At 44.3% G+C, this 19,197-nt stretch overlaps 2 protein-coding genes across 3 annotated transcripts in view; both read left to right on the top strand.

Moving 5' to 3' along the window:
• MAPRE1 (microtubule associated protein RP/EB family member 1) overlaps window positions 1-2,549 on the top strand; it is a 30,335-nt gene extending 27,786 nt beyond the window's left edge. For both annotated transcript variants that reach the window (XM_043602588.1, XM_043602589.1), the window contains exon 7: window positions 807-2,549. In XM_043602588.1, the coding sequence (XP_043458523.1) occupies window positions 807-863 (57 nt within the window). In that variant the 3' untranslated portion in view covers window positions 864-2,549. The remainder of the gene's footprint in view (window positions 1-806) is intronic.
• A 9,683-nt stretch (window positions 2,550-12,232) lies between these two features.
• Window positions 12,233-19,197, top strand: part of EFCAB8 (EF-hand calcium binding domain 8) — a 65,286-nt gene continuing 58,321 nt past the window's right edge. Inside the window, exons 1-2 of the mRNA XM_043602587.1 lie at window positions 12,233-14,409; window positions 16,722-16,875. Of these exons, the coding sequence (XP_043458522.1) occupies window positions 14,341-14,409; window positions 16,722-16,875 (223 nt within the window). The 5' untranslated portion in view covers window positions 12,233-14,340. The remainder of the gene's footprint in view (window positions 14,410-16,721; window positions 16,876-19,197) is intronic.

Here is a 19,197-nt window from a genome sequence, read left to right as displayed (position 1 = left end):
CAATAAATCCTTATTCTGGGCTTGCTCTGGGCAGCTAATGAAAACAGAGGTGACGAAGATATAGGGGTCCTTGGGCTAGTCTGAGTATTATTTTAGTGGTGTCATATCTTAGGTAAATTCGGCTGTAGAGATTTAGTTTAAAAAAAAAAAAAAGATGGTAGTTGAAGGGGAAGTCGGATTTTTATGGTGGTGTAGCCATTGTCACATGCCAGAATGCCCGGAGCCGGTGTGAGGCGGGAGCCGTGAATCTGCTGTTTTCCCATGCCACTGAGATGGAGTCAGTCTTACCGCTCTTGTGGGTATTGTGAGTGTCTTGGGTGAACCCACAGCACCTGCAATTGCATGAGTGGTTCCTAAGTGTGATCAAAAGAATGCGGAAAGGAAAAGCAGGCTGTGGGACAGCTTATTGACGGGAGATGGCGTTACATTGAACTCCATCATGACTTCAGGGATTTTTGAGGGTAAATTTTCTTTCTTTTAAAACAACCTTATTGAGGTATAATTGACATAACGAACCGTACACATTTAAGTACAACTTGATGTGTGAAATCATCGCCAAAATCAAGAAATCAACTTTTGAGAGTAACTTTGTGCTCAGTTTTTTTGCCTTTTGTGAGATTGTTTCTACTGTCTCAGAAAAGTAGTGGTCACTGGCCTTGTGCTATTAAATGTCAAGTGTGTGGTAGAGACAGGAAGAGCCGTAGACTTTGAGAGGCTTTCAGTATGAGGAAAGTGACCCCACAGTAGAAACTGATGGTTCACTTGGTGCTGAGTAATAGCTTTCCCCTCTCATTTCCCCATTTTAGGAAGGCTTTGTGATCCCTGATGAAGGGGGCCCACAGGAGGAGCAAGAAGAGTATTAACAGCCTGGACCAGCAGAGCAACATCCGAATTCTTCACTCCAAATCATGTGCTTAACTGTAAAATATTCCCTTTTATTATTCTTAGAGGACTCACTGGTTTCTTTCATGAGCAAAAAGTACCTCTTCTTAAAGTGCACTTTGCAGAAGTTTCACTCTTTTTCCAATGAGTTTGAGTTAGGAGCTTTCACCTTGTAGCGGAGCAGTATTAACACCTAGCTGGCTCACCTAGGGAGCAGAGAGGCCGACCATGGGGCTCCCCGTGTGGACGCTGGTAACACTGATTGCTGGAGAAGGTGTTTTTATGTAATGCACTGAGGTGGAGACCTCAGTAGAGAAATGTAAAGACTGATTTGAATTTTAAGCTAATGTGAAATCTTGGCAGAGAACGTTTTAATAAATAAATGCCTTAAGAGTATTTAAAATATGCTTCCATATTTCAAAATATAAAATGGAACGTGACAGATTTACGTGTTTGACATTGTGTCTGGGAAGGAAGGGCCAGACCTCTGGACCTTTGGTATCTGCTGTTCACAGGCCTTGCAGGGCTGTTTGAATCTGCAAAGGCCTACACCTTGGCCCAGAAGGAAAGTTTAAAAAGTTGCTCTGTAAAGCCATTTGGTGTCCTTGACCAGTTGTATCCCTGCCCTGAGAAGCAAGAGGCATTGTTGCCTGGACGAACAGAGGGTGTGTTTCAGCCCTGACATGTTTTGAGTTGTAGAGCTTCAATTTCAGTGAACATTTCTCTGACGATTTTTCCAGTTATCCCTGAAACTTCTATGTATTATGTTTTTTGGGAAATGAGGTGTGTCCAGTTTTTAAATCTAACAACTACTTTTGGGGACTTGCCCACATCTCTGGGATTTGAATGGGGGTCGTGTCCCATTTTACTGTCTTTTAAGTTTACATTGAACATGTTTCTCTTCTCTGCTCCCCTTGCCCACTGGGGACTCCTCTTTGGCTCCTTAAAGTTTGCTGCTTAGAGTGTAAGTTCAGCAGGCAGGTGGTCACGCTGCAAGTTCTTTCTGGACCTCTGGCAAAGGGAGTGACCAGTGAAGGCCGTCGCTACCTTGGGCTCTGCAAGGCTGGGTGTTCTTGGTACCTGCTGTCCACAGCCCTCCACTGTTATCGGAATAGTTTGCCAGTGCACTAATCTCTTTGGAGATAAAATTCGTTAGCGTGTTACTAAATGTTAATTTTCTTTTGCAGAAAATACAGTACCGTGTCTGAATTAATTATTAATATTTAAAATATTTCATTCCTTAACTCTTCCTCATTTGCTTTACCCCTAGCCTATTCAGTTCCTTTGTTTGGCAGAATTCTGCAAAATGTGTGTCACCCACTACTGAGATTGTTCAGCCCCTGATGTATTTGTATTGATTTGTTTCTGGTGGTAGCTTGTCCTAAAATGTGTGTAGAAAGCAGATATTTTATGATAAAATTGTTGTGTAGTGCATGCTCTGTGTGGGATTCAGAGGAAAACCCAGATTCAGTGATTAACAATGCCAAAAAATGCAAGTAACTAGCCATTGTTCAAATAACAGTGGTGCTATTTCTCTTTTGTGGCCTTTTAGACTTTTGTTGCCCTAAAATTCCATTTTATTGGGAACCCATTTTCCACCTGGTCTTTCTTGACAGGGTTTTTTTCTACTTTAAACAGTTTCTAAATAAAATTCTGTATTTCAAGAGTGTCATGTCTTCTGAAGTTTGTCTTGCCCTGGGTATATTCTTTTAGGTTCAAATGGTAAGGGGCCAATTCTTCTTTCTTAAATTTGGACTGATCTTTTCAAATCTTTCACTGTTTTTTTCAAATGTGCTTATTTCTAAGCCTGTTCCTTTTTTCTCTGTTCTTGACATTACATTTCTCGGCTTCCTGCTGTTAGACATTCTCATGTTACTGTGAGAGGTTTTTTGAGAAGTCCAAGGCTTGGCCCGTCTGCCTTGAAGTCTTTTCAGGCGGATTCCACCTGAGAAACGTACTGCTGGATAGTGCTTGCTGGATACCATGGGGAGATAACTTTTCCCCCCCTGAAAGTATGTTTCAAAGGCAGTGGACACAGTTTGAATCTATGAAATAACCTGAAATTGTCATCATTTTTCCCTCCTTTTTAAAAATTCTGTGCCAGAAGTGAGTTCAGAAGGAGACTTGCTGCCATTTTCAGTATGAAATAAATGGGTAGGAGGTAATTTTCTGTGTGGTCTTTAGGGTGCCTGCCACCATCATGGGTGCTCTGTAAACCCAACTTGATGATTTTGCGTAGGGTTAAATCCATATTACTTCCTCTAGAAGTTAAGAGTACGCGCCTTCAGAAGGAATTTGATACCCCATGTGTTGGTAATCTACAAGAAGATGCCTCCAGGCATGCTTAGTTTGTGAAGATACTGTTGGGTAAGGTGCACTGAAAAGTTACCCTGGAAGGAGTGAAGCTGCTACTGCCTGCACCTCTGACCTAAGTCTTTTGACCTCGTTCTTTCGGCTGAGGCCTATGAAGTCTTTTGATCTGACTGGTTCAGGTTAGGTCACTGGTGCAGTTAACTTGAATAAGCTGCTTGGTTTGCTTGGCAAGTTCTGTGTTGTTTGAGGATAGGTAAACAGACGGGTCCTCTGGCTGGATTTGGATTTAGGATTCACTCAGGCTGGTGGTCCTCAAACCGGATGGGCTTCAGAATCATGGGCTGGGAAACTTGGCTGACATAACGTGTTTCTAAAGTCCATCTCCAGAAATTCTGAGTTGGAAGATTGAAAATCTTACTGTGTACCTCAGGTGACCCGGGTTTGATGCAGCCCTCAGACTTGCACTTTGGCCTTACGTATGTGCCTGCAAGTTCAAGTCTAATTCTGACAGGGGGGAACATCAGGTTTGAGTCCTTGCAGGCCCCTCTTAGCTTTGTGACTTCTGAGTTAATGGATCTCTCTTGTTCTGACCTGCAAAATGAGGATGATGAGGTTGGCCGAAATGCCTCCCTCACCGGCCTCTTGCTGGGATCAGAACGAGCGGACAGAAAAAGCAGCCCCAACCTAAGAAAGCCCTACATAGGTTCTTCAGCTCCGGCTCACATTCTCTAGAATTTTTAGATGAGAAGAGCTTGGAGAGGGTTTTTGTATCCTGAAAACCCAGGAGGGCACTGCTTAAGATAGGCTTGGAATACTTTGTAAAATAAGTAACAAGTTCTTTTACTGTTTCTTGTTCAGCTTGGTGGTGGTATTGAGGAGTCCAGCTCCTTTAGGTTTTCAGACAGTGATTTTGATCCTGTTTTCCCCAAGTGACAGTGAAGTCTAAACACACATTTCACTATTTTCTTTTAAATAAAGATTTGGTGATTCAATCATTCAGATTCATGGATTTAAAAAACTTGTATTTTCTTCAAGGTGTACTCTCTAGAATGTAATGTGGTTTGGGAAAGGAAGCAGTTCTCTTTTGCTATAATCAGAGTGACTCTAGAGAAGTTTTTCTGTAAGGATTTTATAAGGTTTGGTATGAGGAGCTCCTTTTGTGATGTTGACCCCGGTTCACCACAGTCCACAAACAAAACCTAGGCTTTAAGCCTGATGAACCTAATCAGATTAGCTTGCTAGGTAGCGTGTGGGTGACCCAAATCTGACCAGTGTCAGCAGAGAGAGTGGAAGTTGAACCACATTGAACCCGAGCCTGTGGTCAGTGTTGACTTAGAATTAGGACTGTGTCATAGTTTCGAATTCACACATTGCAGTTATAAAATTTTAAGACCAGATGAGTTCATATTTCTGATACTTGATTTTTTCTTACTGTTTTAACATTTGAGGATATAACTGAGTACAGGGTCTTTTGTCTGAAAGAAAGTCCATGGAGGGATTCTGTACTTTACACATGCAGCTTGTCTGTGGTTAGAACCATTAACCCAGATGACTTCAGCCGGATTGTTACACAGTTAACAACTGTTGTAGGTCTGTTTCCCTTTTGGCCGAATCTGAATTGGAAAGAAATGTTATCTTAGTCCTTGGAACACAGAGGCGCTCAGTTGAGGTGGTTAGGGTAGTGTCGTTAAACTGGTTATGTAGATAAGCAGGTCTACCCTTAGAGTTGGCTTTTTTAGGCCCCTTAATCCAAGACCTTTAAGTCAGGACCATAAAAATTAAAATCTAAATAACCTGTATTTATACTGGAGGCTTTGCGGCTCTGAAATGTAAAATGAAAATAGCCTGCACAGACCAGTTTCTGCAGGTAGGGAGAGGCAAATCTTTGTCCTGTGACTGTTTGTAAGCAAACCAGGTTAGCTGCCAAAGCTTAGAACTTTGTAGATGGTATCAAGAGAGATTAAGTGATGTCACTGGTTTGTAGTTCTGTCTGATGTCTGTCTTTAAAAATTAAAAAAAAAAAAAATCCTCCTTTTTCCTGGTTTATTTTGAATGTTTTTCCCAGTCTGCAGGAATTGTTGGTGGGGATAGGCTGGATGCAGGTATGAGGAACGAGGAGGAAGAAGAATTTATTACATTTACTGATGTCTTTAACTTTCAGTTCTGGTTGTAGAATGAGATTTGGGAAATTGGTAGGTGTGATTCAGCCCATCTGCGTAAGTTCTAATAGAGCTGGATGGTTCTTACTAGTTTCCAGTGGGGGCAGAGGTGAGTTTCTAAGATTCAGCCTTAATCGATGATTCACAAATTGCAGGGTAGACTATTAAAGTTAAGTCCAAGATCAAGCATACAAGTGGGTAGACTGAATATATAAAGGGAGTGTGTGGCTAGAGTCCTTCTCTGACCTTTACCAAAATGAATGAGGGAGTCAGTGCTTTGGCCAGGAGGCCAGGGACCAGGAGCTGAGAGACCACAGCCCTTCTCCAGGGCCCTGTGTCCCGGGTCTGCAGAGCAGAGCTTTCCACTGGCTCAGTGAGGAGTGGAGCAAGGATGGTTCCCCCAAGATCTCTTCTGGGCCAGGAGAGAGTTAACTGAAGTCTGTAAAAAGCTGATAGGGTACTGGAGCAGAAAAGAATGGAAGAATGCCTAAGTTCCGGCAGATAATTGCCCCTGGAGTCCAGTTTTCATCAGGAGAAGGATAGGATTTGTTCAGAGAAAAGCACAATGTTTCTCAGCATCAGCTGCCTACATTTTGCATGTGAAATTATTTTTTTTTAATATGAAATTTATTGTCAAATTGGTTTCCATACAACACCCAGTGCTCATCCCAACAGGTGCCCTCCTCAATACCCATCACCCACCCACCCCTCCCTCCCACCCCCCATCAACCCTCAGATTGTTCTCAGTTTTCAAGAGTCTCTTATGGTTTGGCTCCCTCCCTCCCTTTCTCTTTTTTTTTTTTTTTTCCTTCTCCTTCCCCATGGCCTTCTGTTAAGTTTCTCAGGATCCACGTAAGAATGAAAACATATGGTATCTGTCTTTCTCTGTATGACTTATTTCACTTAGCATAATACTTTCCAGTTCCATTCACGTTGCTACAAAAGGCCATATTTCATTCTTTCTCATTGCCACGTAGTATTCCATTGTGTATATAAACCACAGTTTCTTTATCCATGCATCAGTTGATGGACATTTAGGCTCTTTCCATAATTTGGCTATCGTTGAGAGTGCTGCTATAAACATTGGGGTACAAGTGCCCCTATGCATCAGTACTCCTGTATCCCTTGGGTAAGTTCCTAGCAGTGCTATTGCTGGGACATAGGGTAGATCTATTTTTAATTTTTTGAGGAACCTCTACACTGTTTTCCAGAGCGGCTGCACCAGTTTGCATTCCCACCAACAGTGCAAGAGGGTTCCCGTTTCTCCACATCCTCTCCAGCATCTGTAGTCTCCTGATTTGTTCATTTTGGCCACTCTGACTGGTGTGAGGTGGTATCTGAGTGTGGTTTTGATTTGTATTTCCCTGATGAGGAGCGACGTTGAGCATCTTTTCGTGTGCCTGTTGACCATCTGGATGTCTTCAGCATGTGAAATCTTGAAAAAAATCTCACTGACAATGAAATTCTAAAGTGTACAACTTCTGTGTTTTAATGCAAGTTTTGACTCTAAAAGAAGGAGCTTTGACAGAAGTAATAAGTGGTTCAACAACACGTGTTTGACTGCAAGCTGCAGGAAGAGCTTTGCCAGTAATACAGCAGGTCCCTCCTTATCCTCAGAGGATACATTTCCAAGACCCCAGGGGCTGCCTGAAACCGTGGCTAGTACTGATCCCCATGTATACTATGTTTTTTTCCTGTACAGGTATACTTATGATGGAATAATTTACAAACTAGGCACAGTAAGAGATTAGCAACAACTAGTAATAGAACAGTTGGGAAAGTATGCTGTAATAAAAGTTAAAGGTGTGTGGTCTCAGAGTATCTTTGTGTACCGTACTTACCCTTCTGGTGACGATGTGAGATGATGAACTGCCCACGTGGTGAAATGAAGTCAGGGGGACGACGCAGGGGCTGTGACGTAGCATTGACCTTCTGAGGGTATGTCAGGAGGAGGGCGCAGTTGACTGTGGGTGGCGGGGGCTGCAGAGAGGGAACCGTGGCTGAAGGGGGACTGCTGTGTGCCTGTCCCTGAATCGCCCTGTGTAGTACAAGAATCTAAACAGCCCACACCCAGGACCTGCCATGGCTCATCCTAGTCGGGCACGAGTTGCCTTCAGGTTCCTTTCCTCTGTCGCTGTCTTGGCAGTTGTTTTATCGTGTTCGTATTTGCATTTCTTGCATTGGGGCCCGTTGATAGATTTTGAAGTAGTTCTAGTGGTTTTAAGGTCTGTCACACCTCACGGTCGTTTGGATTTTAGCATTCTAAAGGTTTCTAACCCAATATCCGCCTTTTTTTTTTTTTTTTTTTGTATTTTATGTTTTTCTACAAAATGATGTGAGAGTTAAAACGTATGATTATATATGAGTGCTGTTTTTAGTTTGAAATTTAAATCCTGCATGGTCGAATGGAATAAACTGTTTTTTTACAGGTAACTCTAGGCTATCCCAGCTTGCTTCTGTGTGCACCTCCCTCCCTATTAATTTTAAAGGCTGAGAGAAGAAATAATGTCGAATGAAATAAAAATAATTAAAACAATTTTCCTAAGAATTTCTAATTCTGTGACTTAATATCCCCCCCCTCCCCCCCAGTCTTTAAAGAGTGTTTTTCTTTTTGGGGGGAGGAGGTGGGTAAGTAGTTACTGAACCACATTGAGAATCTGCCTTTTTTCTTGCATCGTGGTACTTTGAAGTCTCTGGCATTTGAACCTGAGTTTGGCACTGGTGTGGAGAGGAAGAGCATGGTTTTAAATGTCATGCGAGTGGGTAGAGTTGTTGACCTCAACTAAGGTGTGATCTTGAACTTGATACTAATCTTCAGGGTCCCCTCCAGTTCCAGCAGTCACTGACTTCCCTCTCGTTTATTCACGTTCGAAAAGGAAAAACCTCTCTCCTTGGATATCAGGTTGTATCTGAAAATTGTTGACAAATTATATAAAGCAGAGAAGAAAGCAAGTTTTTGTTTGTTTTAAAGTCTGTCGAGGAATAATTGACACACATAATTAGGACACAGGTTTTGATGTCTTGAAGCTCTACAGTGGTAGAGCTGGAAGGACGGTGTTGACACCGCTACTCAGCGGAGCAGAGGTACCACCCCTGCAGCGGGTTCTTGCATCTGTCACCACAGCCCTGGTGGCCCGGGAGTTGCTCCTTCCGGCAGCACCCTGGCATCTCTGCCGTAGGGAACCGCCGTCTCCTTCGGATTGGCGGGGGATGCCCGAGCTAGTCTCAGGTAGCTTTTTCCAGAATTCGTTTTTGTGCAGAGATTGATCTAGAAGATTTTACTTCTAAACATCTTCCTTCCCATTTCTGTTTTTGGTTTTTTGGGTTTTGCTTTGTTTTGTGTGGTCTTTTGTTTTGTTTAACCTGAGTTACTGATGATCATATTTTTACTCTTTTTAGGTAGAAGTTTTCTGAACTTTCTTTACCTAAAAAGAGAAATTCATCTTAATATTTCTCCATTTTTCTCCTGTTTCTTCCCAGGGAAGGAGAAATATATTTATTATGACAAAATTTAGCGTATTTTAGTCCCATATGGAAACGTTGGTAAGTGCAGGAGCTACTGTGAGTAGAAATGGGACATTGGACTGGAAAATGAAAACTCCCCCCAAAATGAGTGGGAAGCAGTTAAATGTGGGGGCATTAGCCATGTTTTCTTTTTTTTTTCTTCAATAAATCCTTTTAGTTTATTAATATCTAATTCAATAAAACTCTGATTTTAAAGACCTCGTGCACCTTTTATGACCTTTCATTGAACCACTTTACTTTTGATGTTCTCCGTTGTGACAAAATTGTGTTTCCATTATTGATGAAATGGGAGCAGACTTTTTGTCTGTTGGTGTTATCTTTGTGGTGTAGGTCTCGGGAGAAGATCTTGTTTGGTGGTACAGTAACATTCTGGTAACATCTCGGTAATGAAATGCGATTTAGCTGGGTATCTTTAAACCTGGCATCCATGTCCCTGGGTGGAATCTTCCCGCGAGATCTACCTTTGGCCGAGTCACCCTGCTGTGTTGTGCCCTGGACCAAGATTGAACACTGCTGCATCTAGTCCAGGCCTCTCTCAGGCTGACTGAAGGACCCCCATCCACAATGCCCTTGTGGCCTTCCTCTTTCCAAAGCACTGGAGCTCATGCAGAGGACAGCGTAGAGAGCTGCTGTGCCTTCCAGTGTCCCAACTGTGGGGGTCAGTTGGCCTTTTGGTTTTGGTGAATCCTGCTTGATCATCAGGCTCCCTGGCGTTTTCCACAGTTTCTGTGACAGGTGGGCACTGTGCTGTGTGTATGTCCTATGGGTCATTTTGTACTCATGCTCGTCCTGGCTGTGTGTGCTGTAGCTCCTGTCATTGCTGTAAGTTCAACTTTATCAATAAAAAGAATGTCTCACATTGGATGACAGATGGCTGTGTGGTATGGTTTGTGGGATGGAGTCTGATGTTCCATTTCGTGTTCTGTACATGGAATGGCCTCCTCTTCCTGGTTCTTTCTAAACGTGGCCAGCTGACTCTGGTGGAGTCAGGTGGAAGCCCTCGGAGTTCCACGATGACTTCATAGAGGAGCTACTTTGGACTCGGGGACAGCTGCCAAGATGTCTCAGTTGAAATGGAAGTCGAAAACCAATATACCTCTGTCAAAAATAGCCAGCAAGGTTACCTGGGGAGAACAAATTGGGTCAGGGTGAGTGAGGGTTTGGGACTGAAGTTGTCTCCCAAAGATTGGACACCTGGGCCCTAAGATGCGTTTGCCAGCAACTGAAGGCTGAACAAGAGGGCATCTCCTAGCTGTTTCCAGGGCAGCTGTAACTGCTTTTGGCCTTAAGTCATCTGCCCCTATGATTTTTTTTTTTTTTTTTTTTTTTTTTTTTTTTTTTTTTTTTTTTTTTTTTTTTTTTTTTTTTTTTTTAGAGCATGAGCAGGGGAAAGGGACAGAGGGAGAGGGAGAGAGAATCCCAAACAGGCTCCATGCTCGATGTGGAGCCCGATGCAGGGCTTGATCCCACAACCCTGGGATCATGACCTAAGCAGAAATTAAGAGTCAGACACTCAACCCAACTGGCTGAGCTGCCCAGGTGCCTCTGCCCCTATGAATTAAAAACGAATTCAGCAAACCAATGTTTCTCTTCCCTTCCCTCCCCTAGTGGCTACTCCATCCCCTCTTCGTTTCCAGGCGTGTGCCGTGCCCCACCCCGCCACTTGCCCTAGAACAGGTAACTGTGAGGGCGTAGTTGTGGGGATAGCTTTTCCTGATCATAGCTGTTCTCTAATTCCAAATAGAAAATTCTCCATCTCGATTTTTCTTCCTCCAGTATTAGAGGACTAGTACTTCTCTCTGCTTCTTAGTCTTACCCTTGACCTTTTCTCTTCGAGGTCTCTTGCCTTCAACCAGTGTTTTTCCCTTGTTTCCGTCCACAGACATACACAGAACAGTGTGTTTTGGTCAGACACATACTTTTCTCTTAATGAAACTTTTAGTAATTGGAAATAATTAAAAATATTTAAATAGTTAGAAGAATGGTATCAAGAACTCCCCCTTTGTCCAGACTGTGAACATTTTGCTTTATCATTGTATATGTTTGTTGAACATTTGAGAATAAATTACACTGTGCCCCTTATACTATACTCAAATGTGTAGTTCCTAAGAACAAGGACATTCTCTTTTATAACCACAGTACAGTAGTCAAAAGCAGGAAACAACATTAAATTGGTCATTATCTAAGAATATAGATAGTGTTCAGATTTCAAATGTTCACATTTTACCAGTGGACCTATTCATGGCCCTTAGAGCCCCTCCAGCCCCCTAGCTCTAAATACTGGAATTCTCGGAGCACCTGGGTGGCTCAGTCGGTTAAGCAGCCGACTTCAGCTCAGGTCATGATCTTGCGGTCCGTGAGTTCGAGCCCCGCGTCGGGCTCTGTGCTGACAGCTCAGAGCCTGGAGCCTGCTTCGGATTCTGTGTCTCCCTCTCTCTGACCCTCCCCGTTCATGCTTTGTCTCTCTCTGTCTCAAAAATAAATAAACGTTAAAAAAACTTTTTTTTTTAAAAATAAATACTGGAATTCTCTGCCCAAAGTGCTTTGAATCTGATTCTTTGTGGGCCTGTTCCCCAGTGCATCACTTCTGAAGGCAGCCCCCTAGGTTTAAGGTAACTGTGGAGCAGTAGTGGTGAGGTGTGGCCTGCATGTGGGCTGAGGTGTCTGTCCCACATGCCACCATGCAGAAGCCCCTTGTCAGGATGGGTTGGGCATGGCAGGTGCACAGAGGTCTTGGAGGCTGACTGTCTCCACATGGCCAAATTCTGGCACTTAGCTGAGGAGTTAAAGAATTCTAATTTTTTTTTTTTTTAATTTAAATTTTAGTTAACATACAGTGCAATTTTGGTTTCAGGAGTAGAATTCAGTGATTCATCACTTACATACAACATCCCATGCTCATCATCACAACAAATGCTGTCCTTAATGCCTGTCATCCATCTAGCCCATCTCCCACCCACCTCCCTCTCAACCCATAGTTTGTTCTCTATCATTAAGAGTCTCTTGTGGTTTGTTTCCCTCTTTTCTCTCCCCCTTCCCATATGTTGGTCTGTCTTGTTTCTTTAATTCCAGATATGAATGTTACCATACGGTATTTGTCTTTCTCTGATTGACTTATTTTACTTAGCATGGTACATTCTAGCTCCATCCATGTCATTGCAAATGGTAAGATTTCATTCTTTTTGATGGCTGAGTAATATTCCATTGTATGTATGTATGTATATCTATAAATATATATATACACACACACACACATCTTTATTCATCAGTGAATGGACATTTGGGCTCTCTCCATAGTTTGGTTATTGTTGATAATGCTGCTATAAACATTAGGGTGCATGTATCTCTTTGAATCTATATTTTTGTATCCTTTGGGTAAACACCTAATAGTACAATTGCTGGGTTGTAGGGTAGTTCTATTTTTAGTTTCTTGAGGAAGAAATCTAAATTTGAACCAGGTTTGCCAGGTTGTTTTGAAGGTAGTACAGTAACTTGATTTATAAGCACTTAAAAAGACTTGCTATGTGGACCTATATTTGTTCTTTTGCCCTCGGTCCCATAACTGGTAAGGGTAGTTGTTTACAAATGTGTGTATATACATCAACACGTGTTCTTGTATGTGTAAATACATACCTATTTGTCATTCTTTTATAAAAAGTGGCATTGTGTGTTCTGTTTTTTGCATCTTACTTATTAGTACCTCATGGAAATCCCTGCTGGTTGTCTGCTGAAGGCCAGATTCATCCTTGTGAGTACGTTGGGGATGTTCTGAGCGCAGGTGTATGGATTTACTCAGCCATGCCTCTTCCATAGCCATTCACCTTATTTTTTTGTCACTATCAAAAATGCTGCAGCAACCGCTCCTACTCCACTCCAGTGGTCTTTCACAGATGAGTCACGTAAATCACTATCCACCACTTGACCCACTCCACTGCAATAAATCCTAAAGATTGCTGTGAAATTTTTTGAATTAAAAATAGAGAAATGCATGATTTAGACTACAGAAATCGTCCATAACCCACCTGCCAGAGATAACCACCGTTAAATTTGGAGTATATTTTTCCAGGCTCTCTTTCTGTGCATGTGCCAAATATTCTTGACAGAAGTGGACTTCTAAATACACTTCTGCAGCTTTTTTCCTCGGTGACCTTTAAATGGCCCTGTTCAGTGGCCTTGTCTTTTTCTTACCATCTTGGTCCCTTCTGTGGCATCCCTTCCTCCTGTCTTTTGTGTGTTTCCCCTCCTCTTTCTATCCCTTAAGTGTAGCCAATTCTCAGTTTCAGGCCTTACATCTCCAGGTATTTGTTTTTCATTTCTAATTGGACAGCCCAACGTCACTGGCATGAAGCCACTTTCCCTACTTGCTTCCTTTCCTGGAAATGTTCCTGGCATTTCCCTCAGTTACCCTGGTTCTTGGCTTCCACATCTCCTTTCCTTTGGCTGTTATCTCTCCTTTGGTTTTTAAATCTGAGTTGTCGCCAACACAGTTTAGGTTGGGACTCTGTTGGCCAGTCTTCAATCTTCCCTCCACGTACGCTGATGAATTTCCACAATTGCCCCTCATCCTGCTCAGACTCCCCGGTGAAATACTGTAGGTTCTGCATTCTGCTTCCATTTTTCTTTTCTCTCTTCCCTCCCACTATGCCTCCCTTCCCCTCAGCCCCCAGAGCCCTTTGTCAAGCCAGGCTGGCTCTTGAGCTGTGTCCCCTGAGCATGTCTGCAGCTTGACTCTTTCCTGGCCGTTCATTCCCCTGCCATCCTAAAGTGCTCTTCGAGTCTAGCTGGCGAGGCAGACTGACACTCTAATAATCCTAACAAAGTGCTCTCTCCCATCATACGTGGAGGAGCCACTGACCCTGTGGAAATATGCCCTTCATATTTTCGGAGCGGAACTCTGGACTGGACTGCACCCACACGCTCGTGTGAGCCCATGTTGCAGTGAGGAGAGTTCTGTCCATTCTCCCAAAGAAATCCTGTCTCCAGACACACTGGAGGGCAGATGGGGGACGGGGGTACATGCAGTGGCAAGCGGGGCCATCCTAATCCCTCCCTACCTCCAGAGCATGTTTGACCCTTTGGACAGATGCCCGTCCCTGGAGCTTATCTTCCTGACATGTGAATTGTAGTTCGTCTACATGGTCTAACTGCAGGCCTCCCAAGCCCCTTCTCCCTCTGGAAAGTGTGGCCTGCTTTAGAAAGCCTCTGGCACTCACTTGGGAAACCGTAGAGCTTCAATAAGATGACTCATTCCCATCAGGGGAAAGAAAGCTTGCAGGCATGAGCTTGGGAACAGCTTCCTGCCGGAGAAGCTCCCGTGGGGAAAGGGATGCTCACCAAATGTGTGCTGGGAGTGTCTATGGGTACAGGGCAGCACCCTCCACCCTGGCCCTGACTCCTTTTCCACCCTCTTGTGACCTGGCTAGGTCAGCCCCCCACATGGTCTTACAAAGTTAAAGTGACCATGATTCCTTATTCTAGGTCAAAGCCAGTGTCTTCTGAGGACTTAAGAGAGAACTCTCAGTCTCAAAAGGTAAGAAGACCATCAGAGGTTGATAAAGGGGAGGGGTGTTCCAGAACCGCCCAGACATTGCTCATCACCACAGAGGTCTACCAGTTACCCATCTCGGCACCAGGGTAGCAAACTCCGATATTCACAAGGCCATGTAGGTAACTTACCTGGCCACTGCTGCAGGCTTGTTTTCCCTTTTAAAAGGGTTGTATTGGCCAAATGCAACAGATCTGAGGCTACCAATTCAGGCTCTATATGGACTATCCTTCCTTTTGTCCAGCCAAGTTGTGGCAACAGTGGAATAGGCCGTACAAATTACTATCAAGCCAGATAAGTATTTAGCATCTATTGTATGCTTGGGGCTGGGGAATAGGGAGATAATTAGTACGAATTAAGATTAAATTAAGATAAATTAAATAGGCCCTTGCCTTCAAAGAGCTCACTGTGAGACAGGAGTAATAATAGGAGCTGTCATTTCTTGTGTAACTACAGTTTGCTGAGCCCTCCAAGACGTTTGGGGGCCGTTTAGATCGCAGCGTTGGGCGCTGCAGATCCGTTTTGCTGATGAGAGGTGTGTGGTTCAGAGAAGTGATGTGATCTGCCTGAGATAAATTAGCTGGGAAGTGGAGAGTCAGGCAGAATTTGAACCCAGAGCTCTGGGACACTACAGCCATGTGTTTCCCATCACACCTTGCTGTCTGCATGGTCAGACAGACATGCAAAGCATCATGCATGCATGGCAGAGAGGAACAGTTTGGGAGCGTGGAGGTGGCAGTGATGAATGTCACCTGAAAGCTGTGGAAAAACTCCTTGGAAGAGGTGTCATTTGAGCCAGGCTTTGAACAATGAGTAGGAGTTCATATCCAGGGGAGATGGTCTGCGTTGCATAGAGGGAACATGTGAGTAAAAGTGGATTGTTTGTTGTGTCTGGGGATGGTGGGGAGCAGTTGGTGTGCCTGGACCATGGTGTGTGCATCGAAACTAGAAAGACCGGTCAGGGCTACAATGCAGAGGGCTTTGAATGGCACACTCAGCAGAGGGTGAGGGTGGTGGTGGTGGTTGCCTGGAAAGTGTCAGAGCCAGGAGTAAAGTCATAATCAGCTCTGCCTTCCAGAAAGACGACTGATGCCAGTGTTGGCAGGTGGATTGGAAAGGAAGGCCAAACTCTTGTCCCAGTTAGGGGACATCATTGTACTTGTCCCAGCACAAGGCCAGTGTCTGGGATAAGCCAGGGATGTGGGGGAGGAGGACTTAGGTGTAGGAGAAGAATCACAGTAAGAACGGGGGACAGTACGAACGTATAGGAGAAGGGACGAGCCAAAGATAGTGCTGAGATGTCTTAATATAGGGCCTGCATGGCTGTGGGAGTATTAACGAGCTCATTGGTTGGGCTCCGCGAAAGCAGGTCTTTTACTCTGTTCGCTCGTGTATCCAGGTGCCTGGCACTCAACAAATGTGTGTAGACCATGAGGGAATGAATGGAATTACACAGGAGGATGAGCACGTTTGCTCGTTTGGTAGGGTTGGTGTAGGGAGAATGAGCCATCTAATTTACACCTTGTCTTTTGGCTTTTTGAACCAAACCAGGCTTCTTGAAAGCCCAAGACCCCAAACAGTGCATTTCAGTGAACAACACACACTCAGCGGTTAATTGTCCACTCTTGGAGTCTTTTGGGGGAAACGGCCTTTGATGACCTAAGCCTTTTGTGACCTGAAGCATTGTGCTAGCTTGTCAAAATGAGTCCTGCAGAGAAGAGGCATTCATTGTTGAGGACTGAAGGGGTGGGATCAACTATGTGGGGACTTGGGGAAGCAAGTGGGAGGAGGAAGCTGAAGGCCCCCCATTAGGGGTGTCTGCTAGAGCCCTGGTGTGCGTGCAGACGATCTGATCTGACCCTGACCCAGGCAGGTGTCTGGGATGCTCAGGACCAAATCAAATTGGCTGGGGCAGATGCAGCTGGATTCCTCGAGGTTTTGAATTCTGAGCACTGAAGATTGAAACAATATAGTCACTGAACAGAAGCGTTACAAATTGGAGTCCTGGTATGAGTGAAGTGAGAGACCTGGCTCTGTCCACTAACCCCGCCGAGCCTCAGTCATGGCATCTGCAAAACGGAAATGGTAGTGAACTCCCCAAAGTCAGGAGAGGCAATCTAGATCTTTCTTGGTCTTCTTAGGTCTAAAGTGGTTAGGATTTATTTGACGGCCTCACTATAACCCTTCCTACCCTGTCCTTCCCCAGAGTCTCTCTTTCAATATGATGTGCTTAGAAATGTTCAGCTCAGGAGATCAACCTTCTCAGTCCCTGGTTCTTGTAGTCATGTTTGTTCCAGGCACCCACCCCAGGTGGATTCCAGAAGAGCGAGGAGGTTCTTAGCTCCCCAGCGTCATCCATCACTCTTAGCCAACGTGAGTCTCAACTGTTTACCCAGCTACCCATGGCCAAGATGGAGAAGGTGTTTGAGGAGGATGTTGACTCAACCGGAGGTAAAGCCGCCTTGTGGACTCAGTCTCTGGTTTTTGCACAGGGTGGGACCCATACCTGGGTGTGTGGAGGGTTCAGATTTGACAAGCAGTTGTTGCATTCAGTGACTCCTTTAAAACCTTATCATTATTTAAGTATTATAAGCACATTGGAGGCTATTTTGTATCTAGAAAAAAAAAATATCCCCAATCCAAGCACCCAAATGTAACCAACTGTCAGCATTTTGGTGTATTTTCTTCCAAACTGTTTCACATGTATGGTTTATTTTTTATTGCTGTGTAACAGTATTCCCACAAACCGAGAGGTGTAAACCACGCATTTATTGTCTCACAGTTTCGGTGGGTCAGGAGTCTGGGCATGGCTTTGCTGGCTCCTCTGCTCACTAGCCTGGGGCTGTGGTATCATCTGGGGCTTGACGGGGAAAGGATCCGCTTCCCAGTTCACTCAGGTTGTTGGGAGGATTCAGTTCTTTGCAGCTGCAGAACCGAGGGCTTCTGTTTCTTCCTGGCTATCGGCCGGCAACTGCTTTCAGCTCCTACACCTGCCCTCTATTCCTGGCCATGTGGGACTCACCGACATGGCAGATTTCAAGGCTCAGGGTAGCCAGGGAGCTTACAACTCCAGCAAGATGTGTGCTATGGTCTTGTAAGTGTGCAGTCGTGTACACATGGCCCCGTACATCTGTCACCTCTGCCATATTCTGCTGGTTGGCAGCGAGTCATGGGTTCTGTCTTACTCGAGAGGATCACGGGAGGGCATGGACACCGGGAGGTGGGCATCCTGGGGTCACCTTAAGTATCTCTGCCACAGATGGCTACGTGTGCTTTCACGTGTCTGTAATTATACCACGTATGTAACTTCAGACCCCTCTTTTTCTCTTAGTGTGTAACACCTTAAGGGCTTTTACATACTGCTGTGTCGTCTTCCAAACCATCATTACTAATGAATACACACGTTCTACTGGTGGACTAAGCCATTCCCCTGTAGTTGGACATTTAGGTTTCATTGAATTTACATAACATTGTTAAGAACATCCTTTGTGCATCAAACTTTTTCTCTCTTTGGAGCTTCATTTTTCTCCTTGGGATGATACGCATCAAGGTCAATAATAGGAATACTTAAGGGCATCTTTGTTCATATCCACTAGACTCTGAGTACCAACTCTGGGGGCATAGCTCCTTGCCCCGTCAACTTGAGTTTTACAGCCATACCGCGATGTGGGCGGGAAAGGGTAACAAACGCCCAGTGTACAAACGAACAAAAAGTGAGGGGCAGGGCGGGATGGTGAGTGTCTGCCCTGAAGATGACGTGGTTCCTCATTGGAGCTCTTTGGTGTCCGTGTTTGGCAGCCGGGAGTTGCCACCACTGTGCCTGGAGGACCCCGAGGATGCCAACTTTGGTCACGATTTTTATTGTGTTTGTGTTTGTCTTGAGCAGGCAATATATCCATGCAGTTCACAGGTCAAAAGGTGCTTTTCCCATGATACCCTGGGCCCGGCCCTCAGCTGCCCAGTTCTGTTCCCTCAGTTGGTTACTGCTCTCGGTTTCCTGTGACCAGTGGAGGCCCAGAAGTTCAGGTAGTCACTCCCCTGCTGTTTTATGCAGTGGCAGCCTATTGTCCATGCTGTTCTACGCCTTGCTTTTTTAAATTTCAGCTTTATTGAGCTATAGTTGACATAAATTTAATATATTTGAAGTGCACACCATGCTGATTCGATATCTGTATGTATTGAGAAAGGATCTCCCCAATTGTCTACTCCTGCTTTTTTTTAAAAAAATAACTTTTATAAAGTTCCCCCTATTGCTTTTTACCTAATGTGTCTCAAAATCTTTTCATATCAGTGTAAAAAGAACCTCTGCATAAACAAAACAAAACAAAACAAAACAAAACAAAACAAAAATGGCCACGTTTAAAAAAAAAAATAAGATCATTTTTCTCTTTCAAAAGTCTTTTAAAAAGGTGGATTATAAACAAGGGTTCCAAAGCCTTTCCATAACCCTAACCATAAGTGACTGTGTCAGAGGGAAAAGGGGAGATACTGGGGTTCTGCTCTCTGTTCTGCAGGTTCCCTTTCGGGGCCTTAGTTTTTTTATTTGTTGATTGGAGGTCTTTGAGAAGGGTTGGTGGTTCTTTTATTTATGTATTTATTTTTAAGATTTTGTTTTTAAGTAATCCCCATACCCAATGTGGGGCTTGAACTCACAACCGTGAGACCAAGAGTTGCACACTCCATGGCTGAGCCAGCCAGGCGCCCTGAAGGTCCGTGGTTCTTAAGGGGGAGTCCCATGCATCTCCCAGGAGGTCTTCAGAGTGTCCATGTGCC

Source organism: Prionailurus bengalensis, chromosome A3, assembly GCF_016509475.1.
Source record: "Prionailurus bengalensis isolate Pbe53 chromosome A3, Fcat_Pben_1.1_paternal_pri, whole genome shotgun sequence".
Classification (NCBI taxonomy): Eukaryota; Metazoa; Chordata; class Mammalia; order Carnivora; family Felidae; genus Prionailurus; species Prionailurus bengalensis.
The sequence above is the reverse complement of the archived record's forward strand: the minus strand, read 5'-3'. Positions and strand labels throughout refer to the sequence as shown.